Here is an 18,073-nt window from a genome sequence, read left to right on the forward strand (position 1 = left end):
CAGGGTGCTGGTATGACGTATGGCGATGATCAGGGCGATGGTATGATGTATGGTGGTGATTAGGGTGCTGAGATGGCGAATGGCAGTGATCATGGCCTTGGTATGGCATATGGCGGTGATTAGAAATAAGAAAGGGTTTTTTGGGACATTGAGTGAGGCACAAGACACGTAATGGGCAAGGGTGAAAACATTTAAATATGTCTGTAGCGTAAATTATATTGGACCAATATGTATGAATAGTAACAGTATTTACATATTCATGAACTAGAAACCAACACCCATTATTGTCTAAAAAAGTGAAAAGCATAGTGGATACAAAGTGAAGGGAACCCTATTATATCACATAAAGAGAAAAGAAAATAAATAGTGAAAAGTTGCATAAAAACCATGCAATTCTCCAAAGGGGGAAAGGGTGAGGAAAAACAAACAAGAAGGTGCGTGGTTTTGGTGTGGTGGGGATTAGGACACTAGTATGATGTATGGTGGTGATTAGGGTGCTGCCATGGCGAATGGCAGTGATCATGGTGTTGGTATGGCATATGGTGGTGATTAGAAATAAGAAAGGGGTTTTTGGGACCTTGAGTGAGGCACAAGACACGTGGTAGGAGAAATTATGTAAATTGTTTAATTGGCATAAAAACAAAGCATACCTCATAACATGTGATACATGGTTGAACATGAGTATTTTTATCTATATACAAGACGGTGACATAGAAAAAAGAAGAATTCATATATGTATACATGGACACATCTTAAATCGCATAGTATCCCATGAAAGTAACTAGTATAAAAAGCCAAATGCTTACTGGGTATTGGATAAGAATGGGTTATAGGATACAGATGAATCACAGTTGAGGTCAAGCTTTGTGTTGGGAACATCATGACATTGATAGGCTCGACGACTTTCGTGGCGAGTTGACACCCATCAGGAGTAAACACATAGCATCAGAAAAAAAAAATGAAAAAAAGGTTCCAAATAGGATATAATGTTTTGCCCAGATAGTGAGAAAGAAGGTAGGGGCAAGGGGAAATAAGATGTGTATCTCCCTTGAATACTTACATACAAATTGTTCTAAATAAGCAGTGTTGCAAGTTAGGATCTGCAAAGCAAATCTATCCAGGGAGCTGAGGGAATAAACCCAAGGACGAAGCAAGTGCACTAACACACCCCAGAACCCTCCAAACGTAATGGGCAAAAATTCAAATATGTCTGTAGCGTAAATTATATTGGACCAATATGTATGAATAGTAACAGTATATACATATTCATGAACTAGAAACCAACACCCATTATTGCCTGAAAAAGTGAAAAGTGGATACAAAGTGAAGGTAATCATATCATCAAACATATACATAAAACCTGGCCTGTTAGTGGGCCCTGATGACAGGGTTGATGACCACTAATATATCACATAAAGAGAAAAGAAAATAAATAGTGTAAAATTGCCTAAAAACCATGCAATTCCCCAAAGGGTGAAAGGGGGAGGAAAAACAAACAAGAAGGTGCACGGTCTTGGTGTAGCAGTGATTAGGACACTGGTATGTGTATGCTAGTGATCGGCATGCTGATATGGCGTTGATTAGGATGTTGGTATGGTGTATGACTGTTACTGTGAGCACTGGTGACACTGGGACAGGTGACAGGGCCTGGCTGCAATGTTTATTAGTTCTACGCTGGGAGCAATGAGCAGGGATACGAGGGGCAGGCTGGCACTGCAGTCTGTGAAGGTACATGCACTGTGACAGGCTGCTGTAAGCTCATAGCCCTTGTACACACGGTCGGAGAATCTGTTGGAATGAGTCTTATCGGACCGTGTCGTCAGATAATCCGACTGTGTGTGGTATGCATCGGACTGATTCCGTCCGAATCTCTGTCCGACCCAATTTTCCAACATGTTGGAAAGATTTCCCGACCAACTGGGCCGGACGGACCTAATCCGATCATGTGTAGAGCATTTTCATCGGACCAAGTGCCACGCATGCTCACATTCAAATTCCGACACGGAAGCGCTCGTTCAGGTAAAACTACTGCTCGTAAGCGATATAGCACATTCGTCACGCTGCAATGTTAAAAAATCATTCATCAAGCGCATTCTCTTGTTCTTTACAATGCTGCAAGAACCAACTTCTTTTGATGCTCATAGTCACACACACTTCTCCCGAACAGATTTCATTACTCTTTTTTAACCATTCCAGCAATACAATTTTAGTTTAAGTCACATCTACACAATGTTTTTTTTTTCTTTTTTCTTTTTTGGATGTTTTTTTTTTTTGGGGGGGGGGGGATTCCCTAAAAATCTCCTTTAAAGACACTGCTCATTTCTCCTTTTTTTTTACTTTTTATTTTTGGGTGTAAACTTACAACAACAACATTATTGTATTTTTTAGATTTTCTTTTTCTTTTTTAATCTACAGGAGGTTGTTTAGTGTTGGTACCCCTTGTTATTTATTTATCTTTGTATTTTGGAAATGTACCTGCCTGCTCACAAATAAACTCTACTTTTTGAAGGAAAACACATTACACAAGTATTTCATCAAACAAAAATAAAATGTATTTTTTTTGCTCGAAAATAAAACTAGGAACGCAGCACTGGAGAAACTTCTTAACTTTGGTGCAGCCTTTGGCCCCCAGGGCAGACATGACTAAATGAGATATAAAAAAATTGGTGGCCTGAGGAGTAGATATCTCACGGAGAGAAGTCTGCTCCTGAAGTCCTAGAGAGCAGGAAATTCAGATGCCATTTCTGTCCCCAGGATGGTGATCTTGAAGTGACTGCATCTTCTGGCACACCAGACTCATCCCAGGCCATCACTCTCTGGTCTTCCTTTGTCACTTCCCACCAGGCATCCTTCCAGGCTGTGGCTGGGCTCCTGTAGCTGGGGCAGGAGGAGGAGGGCGTTGTTGGACCCCCTGACTGAGGTCTCCCTGTGTATGAAAAGGGGACATAGTTTTAGTTTTTTGATCATCAATCACAACATTTTGTGCTCCTGGCTTTTGCTATTTGACTGTTACCAAATAGAACAGACTATCATTCTGACACCAGCAGTTTTCTTTCCCGTCCCAATCATTTTTGGTCACTACTGTCTATTGAGATGTAAACCACTTGGAGAAATCACAACTTACTGATCAATAAGAACATCTAGTTAACATCATTAAATGTAACACAAGAAATATGTTCAACAATGCCATACCTGTCTCAAGCTGGGCCCCACCACATGGTGCTGCCTGGAAGGCCCAGGTTGTACATCAGAAGCCTCAGCTGGGGGTGAAGGATGCCTTGGAGGAAGCCTGGAGAGTGGTGGCCTGAGTGGTGGCCTGGGTACCCCCTGGTCTACCAGAAAATGCAGCCTGTCAAAGTGCACCATCCTGGGGTAGTAAACAGCATCTGTATCTCCTGCTCTCAAGGACTCCAGGTGCTTCTTTCTCTCCCTGAAATATGTAAGCTTCATGGCCACAATTTTGCGATTCAGATATGTCATGTCTGCCGTGGGGACCCTGATCTACACCAAAGCAAGCCGTTTCTCCAGTGCTGCGTTCCTCTTTGATCTGTCATCATAAAAGTTGTTGTGGAACTGCCACAGGCAGGGCATCTCCATGTAGAGCTCGAGGAATAGCCCCATAAAGTTGGGATTGTTGAATGGGTCCATTTTGTCTGCAAGACACAACACAAGACAAACCCTCAAATACTAATAATGCAATTAAAATCCCTCCTAATCTTGTCCCAACAGCGGCCTAGATACAAGCAGTCTAGTCTAGTGAAGCACAAATTTTAAAATGTTACCTTCGTTTCGACGTTCGCCGCGTCTGTGACTCACACTCTCCTCCCAGATCGTACGGACGATACACATGTGTGGCGTTTAATATACAGTGCGCATGCGTGAAACTCCGCCCGCCCCTGACGTTCTTTCCAGACTATTCCCCGCCCCTTCGATTCCCGCGCAGTGGGGAGAGCACATGGCGGAGAGAACGCAGGTGCGCAATAATAGTTCCACTAACGAGGAGGAGGGTGAGGAAAGCCCGGAACGTGAAACTTCCCGATCCAGGGAGACAAGATTTAAGGCCTCAAATATGTATTTTGGAGAGATGTTGGAGATGGTCGACATATTGAACAGGACCGACTATGATGGGAAGTATGGACCTTACCCAAACCCGAATATCAGAAAGGCCAAGATCGTGAATAAAGTTGTGAAGAGTCTTCTGAAGAATTTTGGGGTACGCCGATCCAAGGATCAACTGAGAAAACGCTGGTCAGACCTGAAACTGAGGGAGCACGAGCAGTACCTAAGGATCAAGCGTGTTCTTAAAAAAAGTAAGTAGTTGTCGTGTGTTCATATGATTATTCTTGCTTGCATACATGCTCCATGTGCTTTGATTTCATGTTGTGCATTTTAAAATGGCCACTTTCAAGGTCATGGTTTCGTTCGTTCGTATGAAACATCATTCTGCAGGGAAGTATTCCAGCTTAACAAAGTGGCCCCAATAATGTTCTCACCTTGTAACTCGGCCCAAAAACACAATTGTACAACACTTCCAAGCAATGTTTCATATTCCTATTTATGCCCTCTGTGTGCTAATTAATTTTTGTTTACCTTCTCATAGGGGAGAGAAGACTCAGCAAGTATGAAGACACCAGGGACCATGAGGACACCAGGGACCACACCCCTCCCAAAGAAGGTCAACTTCCAAAAGAAGAAACAGAGGAGGAGGAGGAAGAAGGAGAGATCGTGGAGGTTGGCCAAATTGTCACCACAACAGGTGAGTGTCGAAGAACACAGCTTCCGGTAAGCTCATCAATGTATATCACCATATTTGGATTACATGGTGTGTTTGTTTTTTTTCTAGGTGATGTGGAGGAAGATTCCTGTTTTACCAGTGAAAGTGCCCAGATCTTGATCGGGGAGATAATGGGGTGCAATAGGGATTTGGAAATTGTACAACAAAACATCAATGATGTTAAAAATAAAATGAAGAACATCATTGATGTTTTGGGGAGAGTGTGAAAATGAAAAAACGAAATAGGGTTTTATTTTTGTTTAAAAAAAAAAAGGTGTATTTTGCATAATTCCAAATTTGGAAGATGCACAGAGTGTGTAAACATGCGGTGATCAATGTACATGTTTTGTGGAAAGTGTCTGAGATGAAGGGGTTGCAGCCCCAAAGCATGGACATTGATCCCCCATGATGGGCCATTGCACATGTTGACAAACTGTGTGCATCTTCCAAATTTGTATTTTTTAGGGGTGACACCCCATGTGATGAAGGCAATATCAGCCCAGTTTGTACATACTCATGTCTGATATTGTCTTCACTTTTCCAAGTTAAACTTTGTAAGTTCCTGTGTTCTGTATTTTACGCTTTGATACATGCCTGTTTACACAAAAAAACAAGTAAAAAATAAATATGATTAAACTGTGTTTTGGATACCCAAAATATTTTGGTTTGTTGTAAAAAAACCTTTACTAAACGCACATATGAATGTGCTTGTATTAAAAAGTTTAATTCTCAACAATGTGTGGCTTCCTTTTTCATTGGGATTAAAATGTATTTGTAGTGAAATTTTAGTTTGTGCTGAGAAGGAGTGTGATTTACTAAAGGCAACTCCACTTTGCACCCCAAGTGCAGTTTCAGGTGTACTTTTGCAGTGCACTTGTAGTGCATAGTGGATGTGCCTTTAGTAAAAAGCACCCACAGTGAGGTGTAAATTTTGACAATCATGCCATTTTCCTGCCATGGTGCTGAAAATGAGCATGATTTAGATCAGTAATGCACTACACATTAGTTAACAAAAAGAAGGTGTGTGTGTAGCAGACCCACAACATAATAAGATTATCTGAAGAAGAGACTGTCCCCTCATCTCACTCTGAACTTGGGTTTGCACTGTTGCTGAAAAAGGCACAACTTGACGAAAAATGGCAAAGTGGGAGGCCACAGTCTGCCATTCCTGTGGCGTTGAAGGACACTGTGTAGTGACACAAGAAAAAAAACTACTAATTTTACAAATCAACATTGCATGCAGATTAGACACACACATTTTTGGACAAAATTAGTATAACATTTTTTAAAATGAGTATTTAAAGCCTAAAGTATAAGGTCCCCTTATGAGAGTCCTAACCCCCCCCCCCCCATCCCCCCATCTGATGGGCCCTTGATAAAAAATGAGGGGGGATGTTTAGGAGAGGTAACCCTCTCCACTTGATTGAGAGCTGAATGCCTAAATAATGTGTGATACTTTGTGAAGCCCCTCCTTAGTTACACTATTGGCAGCCCACCGGACAGGTAAGAAGTGTCATAATAACAAAATGGAAGGACATTTTGACATTCTGCTATTACATAGCAAGAAAATGAATGTGTTAAAAAAATAAAACTAGCATTTGAAAGTATTGAGGCCCTTACACTTCATGCTTTGGTGAATTTGTCCATAAATGTGATCATGAAAAAGGTATTTAGAGTGTGTATTGGGTTGGGTCAAGTCATCAGATAGAAGATTGCTATCAGCTGAGGTAATAGTTGGGGAGAGGGGGGTTCCTAATGAGTTTGGCACAACTCCAAAAAACAATAAAAAGGTCACTTTGTATGAATTGAAGCACACACATCACATTTGTAGAGATTTTAGGGGGTGTTTAGGGGAAAGCAATACTATGGAGCTGCCAAAAGACATTGTCAAGTGACTAGACTATAGACTAGTTTTAGGGGCCAAGAAGAGCATGGTGGGGAAGTTAGTGAGGCAAATCTGCATGAGGACAAAGGGGCAGAGCATATGAATTAGAGCATATTGCAATGATGGTAATTAGGGAATGAGGAAAGAAATGCAAGACATTAGCAATCATGAAATACATAGAATGTGATGTTTAAGGTTAAAAATTAGCATAATATAGTCCTTCAGCAGGAGCTGAATGATGGCAGAACAGGTCTCTGGAATAATGATCCCCAGAGCCTGGGGGGAGATGCCTGTAGAGAACTTGAGGTCCTGAAGGTTCGTCTACATACTCATCGTACAGTTTGTGCTGTGCAGGGTTTCTTACTTTGACTTTGACACAAGCCCTTTGGCTTGTGTCAAAGTCAAAGTAAGAACCCCTGCACAGCACAAGCTGTACGATGAGTAAGTAGACGAAACATGTTTGGAAAACGGTCGGGTGGTCAGAACGGACACCAGAAAGCAACGCTAAACAGCAAGGCCTGAAAGGACGACCTGAATAGCAGAAGCAAGCAGACAATAAAAAATGCTTTTCAAAGCGTACTATACCAAGATAGAGTCCACAATGAGAAGCAAATACTTAATGACTGCACGCACTGATTATCAGATGCAAAGACAAGCAGAAACTGAAGAGCAGTAGCGATCTGAATCACTAATCTGAAAAGCGCATATCGTCTTTCACCAAACTTCTACTAAAACACGAGATCAGCAGAAGGAGCCCAAAGGGTGCCGGACGTGGTGCTGAACTTCCTTTTTCTAGTCCCGCCGTACACGGCTTACGTCACCGCGTTCTTGGCAACCGCGAAATCAGACAACTTGGCCCGACCGTGTGTATGCAACAGTTTCGGACACAATCCGTCGGACTAAATCCGACGGGCAAAATCCGACGGATTTGGTTGCCAAAATCTCCAACCGTGTGTACGTGGGCATAGACTGCAGCAACGGTTCTCTCTACTCTCATATCCGATCTGTGTGAGAACAGAGAGAACCGATATTTACATCTGGATTTCTATCTTTACCATGTGATTACTGTGATTGGACACAGCAATCACGTAGTACAAGACCATGTGTTCCGCTGTGTCTGGGGGACACACCCGTCACCGAGCTCCCAGGTGCGCATACTGTTAACTGCGCAGGAACCTCCGATGTGGGGTGACATGCAGATATGTTAACCCACATAGGTACTGCTCCTGTTTTGCCATTTATATGCAGTGGATGGATGGAAAGCAGTTAAAGGAAGAAATTCTGACATGGAAACATTGTCCAGCCATTTCTGCAGGTCATGTCCCAAGAGTGGACAATTGGAAAGTGGATTACCTCCGTCTTCACCTCCTGGACTTAGTGGAATGGGCACCCTGATAATTTAACCTAATATTTCAGAAATGAGGGACTCCGGACGTAAATATCCTGGCCTTCAGTTTCAACAACAAGTTTCCTCTGTTTGTGGCTAAGGACTAAGAATTCTCTAGCACTGGCATTGGATGCTCTGATTATTCCCTGGCCTCAGTTCAAAGTAAGTTATGCCTTTCCTCCACTGTAAATTCTGCCTTGACTAACCCGCAAAAGAGAAAGAGAAGAAACCAGTGATTCTCCATCCACCATAGTGGCTTAGAATTACCTGGTACACAGACATACTCAGACTTCTAGGAAACAACCACTGGCCACTTCTAAACAGGCCAGACTCTGTCTCAGGGTCCTCTTGTTTCATCCCACCTCTTAATCACTGGCTTTAACATCATGGCTGTTGAAGCCTAGGACTTGAGGGACAGAATGGTCTGTGCCATCCACATTGCTAAAAGCAAGAAAAGCCTTTTTCAGGAAGATCTATTATAGTAATGTTTCTCAACTCCATTCCTCAAGTACCCCCAACAGGTCATGTTTTCAGGCTTTCCATTATTTTGCACAGGTGATTTGAACAGTTTCACTGCCTTAGTGATTACCACAGCCATTTCATCCGAGGGAAATCCTGAAAACATGACCAATGGGGGGGTACTTTAGGACTGGAGTTGAGAAACATTGTATTATAGTACCTGGAAATCCTTCTTTGCTTGATGTGAACACAGGCATTTCTGCCACAGAGAATACACAATGCCCTGCATTCTGGCCTTCCTACAATTGGTACTTGATTAGAACTTGGCCTTCAGCACTCTTAAGGGACAGGTTTCAGCCTTTTCCATTATATTCCAAAATTTTCTGGATTTGCTTTCCCTTCTAAAAACCTTTATTTAAAGTGTAACTAAAGGCAGTTTTTTTTTCAATTTTGTAGAGTGGTTATGGATTAGAACCCCCTGTCAGTTTTTATTGCTACATTTGCTCCCATTAAGGAGTGTCACTCTGTTCCGTTTACCAATATCATCAAAAGTGAATGTAATGCCGTGTACACACGATCAAACTATCTGGCGGAAAAGTCCGGCGGACTCGAGTCCGCCGGACAATCCGCCCATGTCTGGGCTCCGGCTGACTTTTTTTACCCAAAAGTCCGGTGGACTTAGATTGTCCGACGGACAATACGGTCGTGTGTGTGCTAGTGCGCAGTACTTTTGAAATGAACAGACTTCTCGCATGGAGAAAAGTCCGTTCATTTTTAGCACGGCTCCAGGTAGTCGGGACTAGCGAAGGAAGTCGGCGAGATTGACACGTCACTTGCCCTGTCACCTGGTATGGACTTAAAGGGGAAGCCCTACGCCGAAAAAACGGCGTAGGGGGTCCCCCCTAGGTCCATATCAGACCCTTATCCGAGCACGCAACCCAGCCGGTCAGGAAAGGGGGTGGGGACGAGCGAGCACCCCGCCTCCTGCGCCGTACCAGGCCGCGTGCCCTCAACATGGGGGGGTGCTTTTGGGAAGGGGGGCTGCGTGGCCCCCCCCACCCCAAGACACCTTATCCCCATGTTGATGAGGACAAGGGCCTCTTCCTAAAAACCGGAACCAACTATCGGAATCCCGGAGCCCCCTTTAATAAGGGAGCCTCCCACCCTATGTGAATGAGTATGGGGTACAATGTACCCCTACCCATTCACCTGTGAAAAAATGTAAATAAAACACAACACACAAGGTTTAAAAATAATTGCACAGCTCCGGGGGGTCTTCTTCCGTCTTGGGGGGTCTTCTCTCCGGACTCCTCCGCTATCTTCTGCTAGCTCTTTTACTAGCGGAGGAGCCCGGCTTTCTTCTTCGCCGCCGCCCGGGGGTCTTCTTCCGACTTCGGGAGTCTTGTCCTCCTTTTCGGTTATTCTTGCCGGGACTCCGCTCCTTCTTCCAGCTCTTTTACTGGTGGTGGCCCGGTCTTCTGTCGCCGCTGTCCTCGCCGCCTTCTGGCCTTCTCTTCTTGAGATGTTGACTCGTCGCTGTTTCTACTGACTACATGTACAGTACTTTCTGGGCACAGTGAGGCGTATTTATTGTCAGAACAATGTACTGTACATGTAGTCAGTGCTATGCACGGGCCCGTCCCCCTCCCCAAGCTCCGCTCTATCTCTCCCTCCCAGCAAGTCTCCGCCCGCTTGAGTCCATAGTTTTTCTTGACCGCTAAAGAAATATCCTGCGCATGCGAAACCATGCGCGATTCGGGGGCATGTTAGTGGGGTGGCGTGACTGCTGCTGATGTTCTGACCATCTGTCCAGCTCTGCCCGTCCGCAAATCTCCGCCCGCTTGAGCCCATAATTTTTCTCCACTGCTAAAGAAACATCCTGCGCATGCGCTGTTAATAGTATTGAAGTGGCGCATGCGCGGTAAAGGGCCGCCGTCAGCTGTTTCAGCGACGGAGCCGCACCGGAAGTGACGGGGTTCGTTTTTTTCATGGGTCGCAGAAAAATTTACAACACCGCTGCCGGGTGTGCCAAGATGGCCGCCAGCTCCAGAGCTAGGCCGAAGCTCCGCGGATCGCATTGTGGTGACCAACTAATCGACCACGATTTTCATTATCAATTATTATCAATAATGTCGATTAATCGTTTCAGCCCTAGTCGGGGTCTGCGGGCAGGGGGCTTATCAGAATCTTTTAATAAGGGGGCCCCCAGATTCCGGCCATCCACCCTATGTGAATGAGTATGGGGTACGATGTACCCCTACCCATTTACCTGGAGAAAAAAGTGTACATAAAAAAAACAACACAGATTTTTATGGTACTTTATTAGACAGCTCTGGGGGTCTTTTTCCGTCTTCAGGGTCTTCTCGCCAGGCTCCTATGCTATCTTCTGCTCTTTTGCTAGCTCTGTTACTAGTGGAGGAGCCCGGCTTTCCTCTTCGTCGTCGCCGCCTTCCAGGGGTCTTCTTCCAACTTCGGGGGACTTCTTCCGACTTCGGGGGTTTTCTAGCATCAGCCCGGTCTTGTCACTGTCACTTGTCGCCGCCTTCTTCTTCTTCTCTTCTTCTTCCTTCCGATGTTGACACGACGCACTCTCTGGTCGTAATGGCAGGGACGCGTTGTGTCCCGGAGGATGCTGGGACTCTGACATCATAAAGGGTGGGGTCCCCACCCCTAATACCTATATAAGTTGCCGCACAACGTGTCCCTGCCATTGCAGCCAGAGAGAGCGTTGTGTCAACATCGGAAGGAAGAAGGAGAAGAATTAGAAGAAGGCTTCCTAAAAGCACCCCCCCCCCCCATATTGAGGGCACACAGCCTGGTACGGCTCGGGGGCGCTCGTCCCCACCCCCTTTCCTGACCGGCCCGGCTGCATGCTCGGATAAGAGTCTGATATGGACTTTGGGGGACCCATTTTTTCGGCGTAGGGGCTCCCCTTTAAAACCATACCAGGTGACGGGGCTAGCGAGGTGTCGACATTGATTTCTTTTACTAGTTCCGTCTACCTGGAGCCACTTTCAAAATTAATGGACTTTTCTCCGTGTGTGGGCAAGTCCGTTCATTTCAAAAGTCCGGGGGACCCCCACCATAGTCCGGCGGATTGTCCGCCTGAAAAGTCCCGGCGTGTGTGGGCAGGTCCGCTCGTTCGGAAAGTCCGGCAACACCCCCGCTGCGAAGTCCGGCGGATAGCCTGATCGTGTGTACGTGGCATAATTCTCCATTACAAATATACAACTCATCCTAGAAAATGTGTTGCTACTTTTAATGTAGACTGAAAACAGTCTATGTGCAGAACTAACAGTGCAGTTTTTTCCATACTACTTACTACTGCAATAATTCAGTTTGGGAAAACATGTTTCTTTTTCCTTTACAGTAATCTACACCATCCTTTTATTCTCCATCTATTGGCTGTGTGCATCTCATCCACTCTGGAGAGAACAAGCCTTGTATTCGAGAGGATCAATTTTGGTTCCCTATACCACATTTTACATGAAAAGGTGAGATGTTTTTGCTTGTCATATTGTACACGAAATAAGCTGCTTGTAGGGTATGTGTGTTTAATTTAACAATGTAAAATTGCATAAAGTGAAATTAAAAGTATAGCACAGCAAAATAGCGCAAAGTGATGCTAGGTTGGAACTTAATGACAAAAAGTCTAAACGTGTAGCACTGGAATATTTTGTCAACCTTCTTACTGTTCACTTTTTGCAGTTAATGCATTGTGTCCCTTGCGCTGCTGACTACAGATTTAGTTGATTTAGACGATTGTCCTCCGATTTTCCACCAGTCCTCACTACCATCATTTTCCAGTGTCGCAGGGGTTAATAGAACTTAGAGACCTGTCATATGGCATCGTGAGTGCCAACTATGTGGCTTTTTTTTCCTCCACTCTTTCATTTGTAGAAGCTGTACTATAGTTTCTATAAATGAAAAAATGAGCTATGAATGGGAGAGGGGGACCTTTCATTTAACTGCCCATCCTCCGTTTAGAGATCCTGTTTAATTTATGGAAGCAAATGTAATTACATTATGATCGTCCAAGTTGTCCCCAATTTTCACATCTGCATTAAGCTGCATGTTGCTTGAAATTAGTATTTCTCTTATGTTCATTAACAGATACAGCTCTTCTGATTCTTGACCATAGGGTTTATAGCACCACCTACAGGAGTAGGACACTAGGCAGAAAAAGAACACAGCACCGCCTATTGGCAGTCTGAGCTGGTGTAAACTCCATCTCTGCTATAGGCAAGAAAGTTAGGAACAAAGAAGTGTCAGAAGTATAAACTCAAAAAAAATAGGGAGAAATATAGAAATTGGAATAAGGGGAATTTTAAGGTAACTAAAAAAAATGAAAAACTATAACATGTATACTAAAAGTAACAAGTTTTTATTTAATACATTTGTATTTTGCGGAAGTATTCGGCCCCCTTGAACTTTTCAACCTTTTGCTACATTTCAGGCTTCAAACATAAATATATAAAATTTTTATTTTTTGTGAAGAATCACCAACAAGTGGGACACAATTGTGAAGTGGAACGAAATCTATTGGATTTTTGAAACTTTTTTAACTAATAAAAAAATGAAAAGTGGGGTGTGCAAAATTATTCGGCCCCCTTGCGTTAATACTTTGTAGAGCCACCATTTGCTGCGATTACAGCTGCAAGTCGCTTGGGGTATGTCTCTATCAGTTTTGCACATCGAGAGACTGAAATTATTGCCCATTCTTCCTTGCAAAACAGCTCAAGCTCAGTGAGGTTGGATGGAGAGCATTTTTGTGAACAGCAGTTTTCAGCTCTTTCCACAGATTCTCGATTAGATTCAGGTCTGGATTTTGACTTGGCTATTCTAACACCTGGATACGTTTATTTGTGAACCATTCCTTTGTAGATTTTGCTGTATGTTTGGGATCATTGTCTTGCTGGAAGATAAATCTCCGTCCCAGTTTCAGGTCTTTTGCAGACTCCAACAGGTTTTCATCCAGAATGGTCCTGTATTTGGCTGCATCCGTCTTCCCCTCAATTTTAACCATCTTCCCTGTCCCTGCTGAAGAAAAGCAGGCCTAAACCATGATGCTGCCACCACCATGTTTGACAGTGGGGATGGTGTGTTGAGGGTGATGAGCTGTGTTGCTTTTATGCCAAACATATCGTTTTGCATTGTGGGCAAAAAGTTTGATTTTGGTTTCATCTGACCAGAGCACCTTCTTCCACATATTTGGTGTGTCTCCCAGGTGGCTTGTGGCAAACTTTAGACGAGACTTTTTATGGATATCTTTGAGAAATGGCTTTCTTCTTGCCACTCTTCCATAAAGGCCAGATTTGTGCAGTGTACGACTGATTGTTGTCCTATGGACAGACTCTCCCACCTCAGCTGTAATTCTCTGCAGTTCATCCAGAGTGGTCATGGGCCTCTTGGCTGCATCTCTGATCAGTCTTCTCCTTGTCTGAGCTGAAAGTTTAGAGGGACGGCCAGGTCTTGGTAGATTTGCAGTGGTCTGATACTCCTTCCATTTAAAAATGATCGCTTGCACAGTGCTCCTTGGGATGTTTAAAGCTTGGGAAATCTTTTTGTATCCAAATCCGGCTGTAAACTTCTCCACAACAGTATTACGGACCTGCCTGGTATGTTCCTTGGTCTTCATGATGCTCTCTGCACTTTCAACAGAACCCTGAGACTATCACAGAGCAGGTGCATTTATACAGAGACTTGATTACACACAGGTGGATTCTATTTTTTACCATCAGTCATTTAGGACAACATTGGATCATTCAGAGATCCTCGCTGAACTTCTGGAGTGAGTTTGCTGCACTGAAAGTAAAGGGGCCGAATAATTTTGCACGCACCACTTTTATTTTATTTATTTGCTAAAAAAGTTTAAAATATCCAATAGATTTCGTTCAACTTCACAATTGTGTCCCACTTGTTGGTGATTCTTCACAAAAAAATAAAATTTTATATCTTTATGTTTGAAGCCTGAAATGTGGCAAAAGGTTGAAAAGTTCAAGGGGGCCGAATACTTTTGCAAGGCACTGTTTAACAAGCTTTAATTTAAATAGCATAACCAGACCAAAACATTAAAGAATGAAGTATAACTACTGTACTAAAATGTGATTCTCGACAGGTTTTGCTTGAGTATATAGCTTCTTCAGGAAATTTGTAATTGTCTGTGTACAGTGTATTCACTGCAATATATAATGAGAAAAACTTAAGACAAATGTATTGGTGAAAGCTAACAACAAAATGTCCTCAAACATCTTAAAACAAAAAGAGAAAAAGAAAAGAAAAAAAGAGACCAAAAATGGTACAGGATCAACTGGAGATGTTCTTACCTTAAAGCTAATTTCAGGTCAGTATGCAAACACACCCCGGACAGTGGACCACCAATTTTGAGGATATCTGTGCCATAGGAGAACCAAGGTGCCCATGTAAAGATCTAAAAAAAAATTCTAAATATACACTGTAAAATATACATCAATAGCTATCTATCCGAAGACCAAAGTGAGCCCCATTGGTGGCCTGTGTAGTAATAATTACCTATTGCATGTAAAAGGCTTGGAAGATTAAGAAAATGTCATTTCTTTTATCATCCACCAGAGGGAACCAAAGAGGTAGGCTGAGAATATAACAAAGGAAAGAGGAAAAAAAACCTATATTCAAACCTGAATGCATCCCAATCTAAGACTGGGCTATTGAATAGATATATACAGCCACAGAAAGGCTCTTACCTTACAACTATTCACAGCAGGGAAATTAAAAGCAGTCCAGAATCAAATTTCAAAACAACATGATCTTCCAAAGGGTCAGATCTCTCAGACTCCAAACCAAGCCGAATCTGCAAGGCATAACAAACGTCTGCCATAGCAGTAAGGACAAGAATTAAACAGGCAGAATGGTATAATGAAACAGAAAAGGTTGCAATATTTACCTTTAGGCTACAGATATCAGTGTGGGGCTCCTGGGTGAACGCAGGGCTAATGGTCTAAGCAAGTCAAACCACCTCCATGCTAGGCTATTTATGGTCCTCCCACTTATGGGAAGAAGTTTCTGCCAATCTAGTGCAGACGCCTGAAGGTGCTGATTGCACATATGCGGACATGATGACGTCATATGCATGCCTGAAGTCCCGTCGGCCATATTGGAAAATCTGCAATAGCCTAGATAAACACCACAATACCCACAGTTGGTAATTCACTGAAAAATTTAATAGAATAAAGTCAAAGAGGCAATCCATAACCACAAATAGAGCCTCTAAGGGTAAAATACAACAGTGGCCTGACTTCAGCTACAATATAGTTTGAACAGCACTATCATTAAAGGGCCAGTCACACCTTTTTAGACAAATAATATAAATATATATATATATATATATATATATATATATTTTTTTTTTAAGAAATTCTATCAGGGGGCCAATTGCTAAACAATGTACTCCACTAGTACAGACTATTACAAAAGGGAGATGACACACAGGAATAAATCAATACCCTGAAATGGCGCCACCCGACAGTGACAAAATTAGGTCCCCCCAACACGACGCCCTGGGCGTCCGTATGACCACCCATCCAATCTGGCAGATCCGGTGGAACCAGATGGTCACAAACCTATAAGAAACAGCTAGAAGATTCCAACTATTATTTTAGTCACAACAAACACAATATTAAATTACATTACAAGCAGAGGGAATATACAATGAGTTAATTAAATATGGGCCATCATCCCAGGTGGTAATAACCACCAAGGGTGATGTACATTAAAGCCCATGTATCATCATGGCTTTTAAGTGAGGAGCAAACTCTTAAAGGAATGTCTTGAAACTGATGGCTTCATTCAACCCAGGATGCGTGGTAGCTGATAAATTGTAGATCCATTTAGTCTCACGCTGCAGTAAAGATTTATCAATATCCCCACCCCGTTCATGCTGGGGGATGTTTTTCTAGGGCAAAGAATTGAATATTTTCTTACCTATCAATGAGACATGATCACAAATATGATGGGAAAACTGACGCTTTGTCTTACCAACGTAAAATACGCCGCATTCACATCTCTTATAATATACAATTCCTATAGACTGACAATTTGCAGAAAATCTTGGTCTCTAGGTTTGACCATTTGGCAAAATAATTTTGTCAGCAGCCAATATATACTGGCAAAAATTGCATCTACCACATCTGGTAGTACCAGAAGTTCTGGAACCAAACTGTTTTTTCCTGGCAGAATGATGACCGTGAACTAGTTGATCACGTAAGGATTGAGATCTTCTAAACGTTATTTCGGGATATCCTTTCACATATTTAGAAATAGCATCTGCTGACAACAGATGTCAGAATTTTTCCATTATGCTTCGGACTTGTTTGTGCTGCCCTGAATATCGGGTGATACTTGTGGTTTATATTTTTTTCCTTTGTATCTCCTGAAGTTGCTATATACTCTAGCGAAACATGTCGAGAATCACATTTTTGTACAGTAGTTATACTTCATTCTTTATTGTTTTGGTCTGATTATGCTATTTTAAATTAAAGATTGTTATATCTTTTTAACAAATCTATTAAATAAAAATGTGTTACTTTTACTAGACATGTTATGGTTTTTCATTGTTTTAGGCACCTTAAAAGCCCCTTATTCTCATTTCTATTTTTTTAAATTAATTAGTGATGTGTTGCCTTGCTCCACCTATCCTTAGCTGATTCACTTTACTTCTAAAAAAAATAGGAGTGGATTCTGCATCTGTCAATGGCCTCAGAGAAAGGGATTTTTATGGTAAGCAACAAAAATTCAGGTTTCTCTTACATTCATTGACGGACGCAGCTCTTCTGAGCTCGGTGCCAAGCCAACCCATCGAGAGGCTGCATATTTTGGCGCGTCTGGCACCAAGGGGTTAAACAAATCACCGGTTGAATGTATGCTTTTGCCCCAGCAAAATAAGGCTATGGGAATTTTTTTTTGCCCCGAACCTGGTAACCCACTCCTGCAAAAGCCTGGCCCCCTAAATCTGCAAGTTCTCCTCACAATGAGGGGACACAGCCATTTCTAAAAGTGTGAGATTCATTGCTGCTCTTTGTGACTGTTTAGTTCTAGGATATTTCATACAACTGGGTTCAAAGCTCAGCTCAAGAGGTTACAAGTAGAGTTCCAGGCTCTACCCCTACTCTGATTTCTTTTGTCTAAACTTTCTCCACCTCCACCTAAAGGTCATGCTTCATTGTCGACACTATTAGCTCAGGGTGTCATAGCTTTCAGGGGCTCTACTCCAACCTGATTGGTAAAAATCTTTATCTTAGATTCACTGAATATAAAGTTTTTCAATGTCATGCTGTGGTTAAAAAGTTCTGTATATAATCTACCAGATCCATCATTGCTTCTGTTCATCTAGGAGATTTTTCAGTAACTCTAGACATCAATGATGCCTACCTACAAGTCCCTATCCTTCCAGCAAATCAGTGCTTCCTTCAATTTGCTGTAAACTCACAACACTAATGCCGGGCACAACACGATCGGGCTCACAACACAATCGGGCTATCTGGCGGACTTGGTCTGGCAGACCAGAGTCCGCCAGACAATCCGCCCATGTGTG

General features: G+C 42.8%; 1 protein-coding gene across 2 annotated transcripts in view; it reads left to right on the top strand.

The window, feature by feature from the left end:
• TEX14 (testis expressed 14, intercellular bridge forming factor) overlaps positions 1–18,073 on the top strand; it is a 758,047-nt gene that overhangs the window by 373,548 nt on the left and 366,426 nt on the right. For both annotated transcript variants that reach the window (XM_077482232.1, XM_077482233.1), the window contains exon 9: positions 11,876–11,999. In XM_077482232.1, the coding sequence (XP_077338358.1) occupies positions 11,876–11,999 (124 nt within the window). The remainder of the gene's footprint in view (positions 1–11,875; positions 12,000–18,073) is intronic.

The sequence above is a fragment of the Lithobates pipiens genome, unplaced genomic scaffold, assembly GCF_037356315.1.
Source record: "Lithobates pipiens isolate NorthernLeopardFrog02 unplaced genomic scaffold, aLitPip1_a1.2 Scaffold_16, whole genome shotgun sequence".
NCBI classification, from domain to species: Eukaryota; Metazoa; Chordata; class Amphibia; order Anura; family Ranidae; genus Lithobates; species Lithobates pipiens.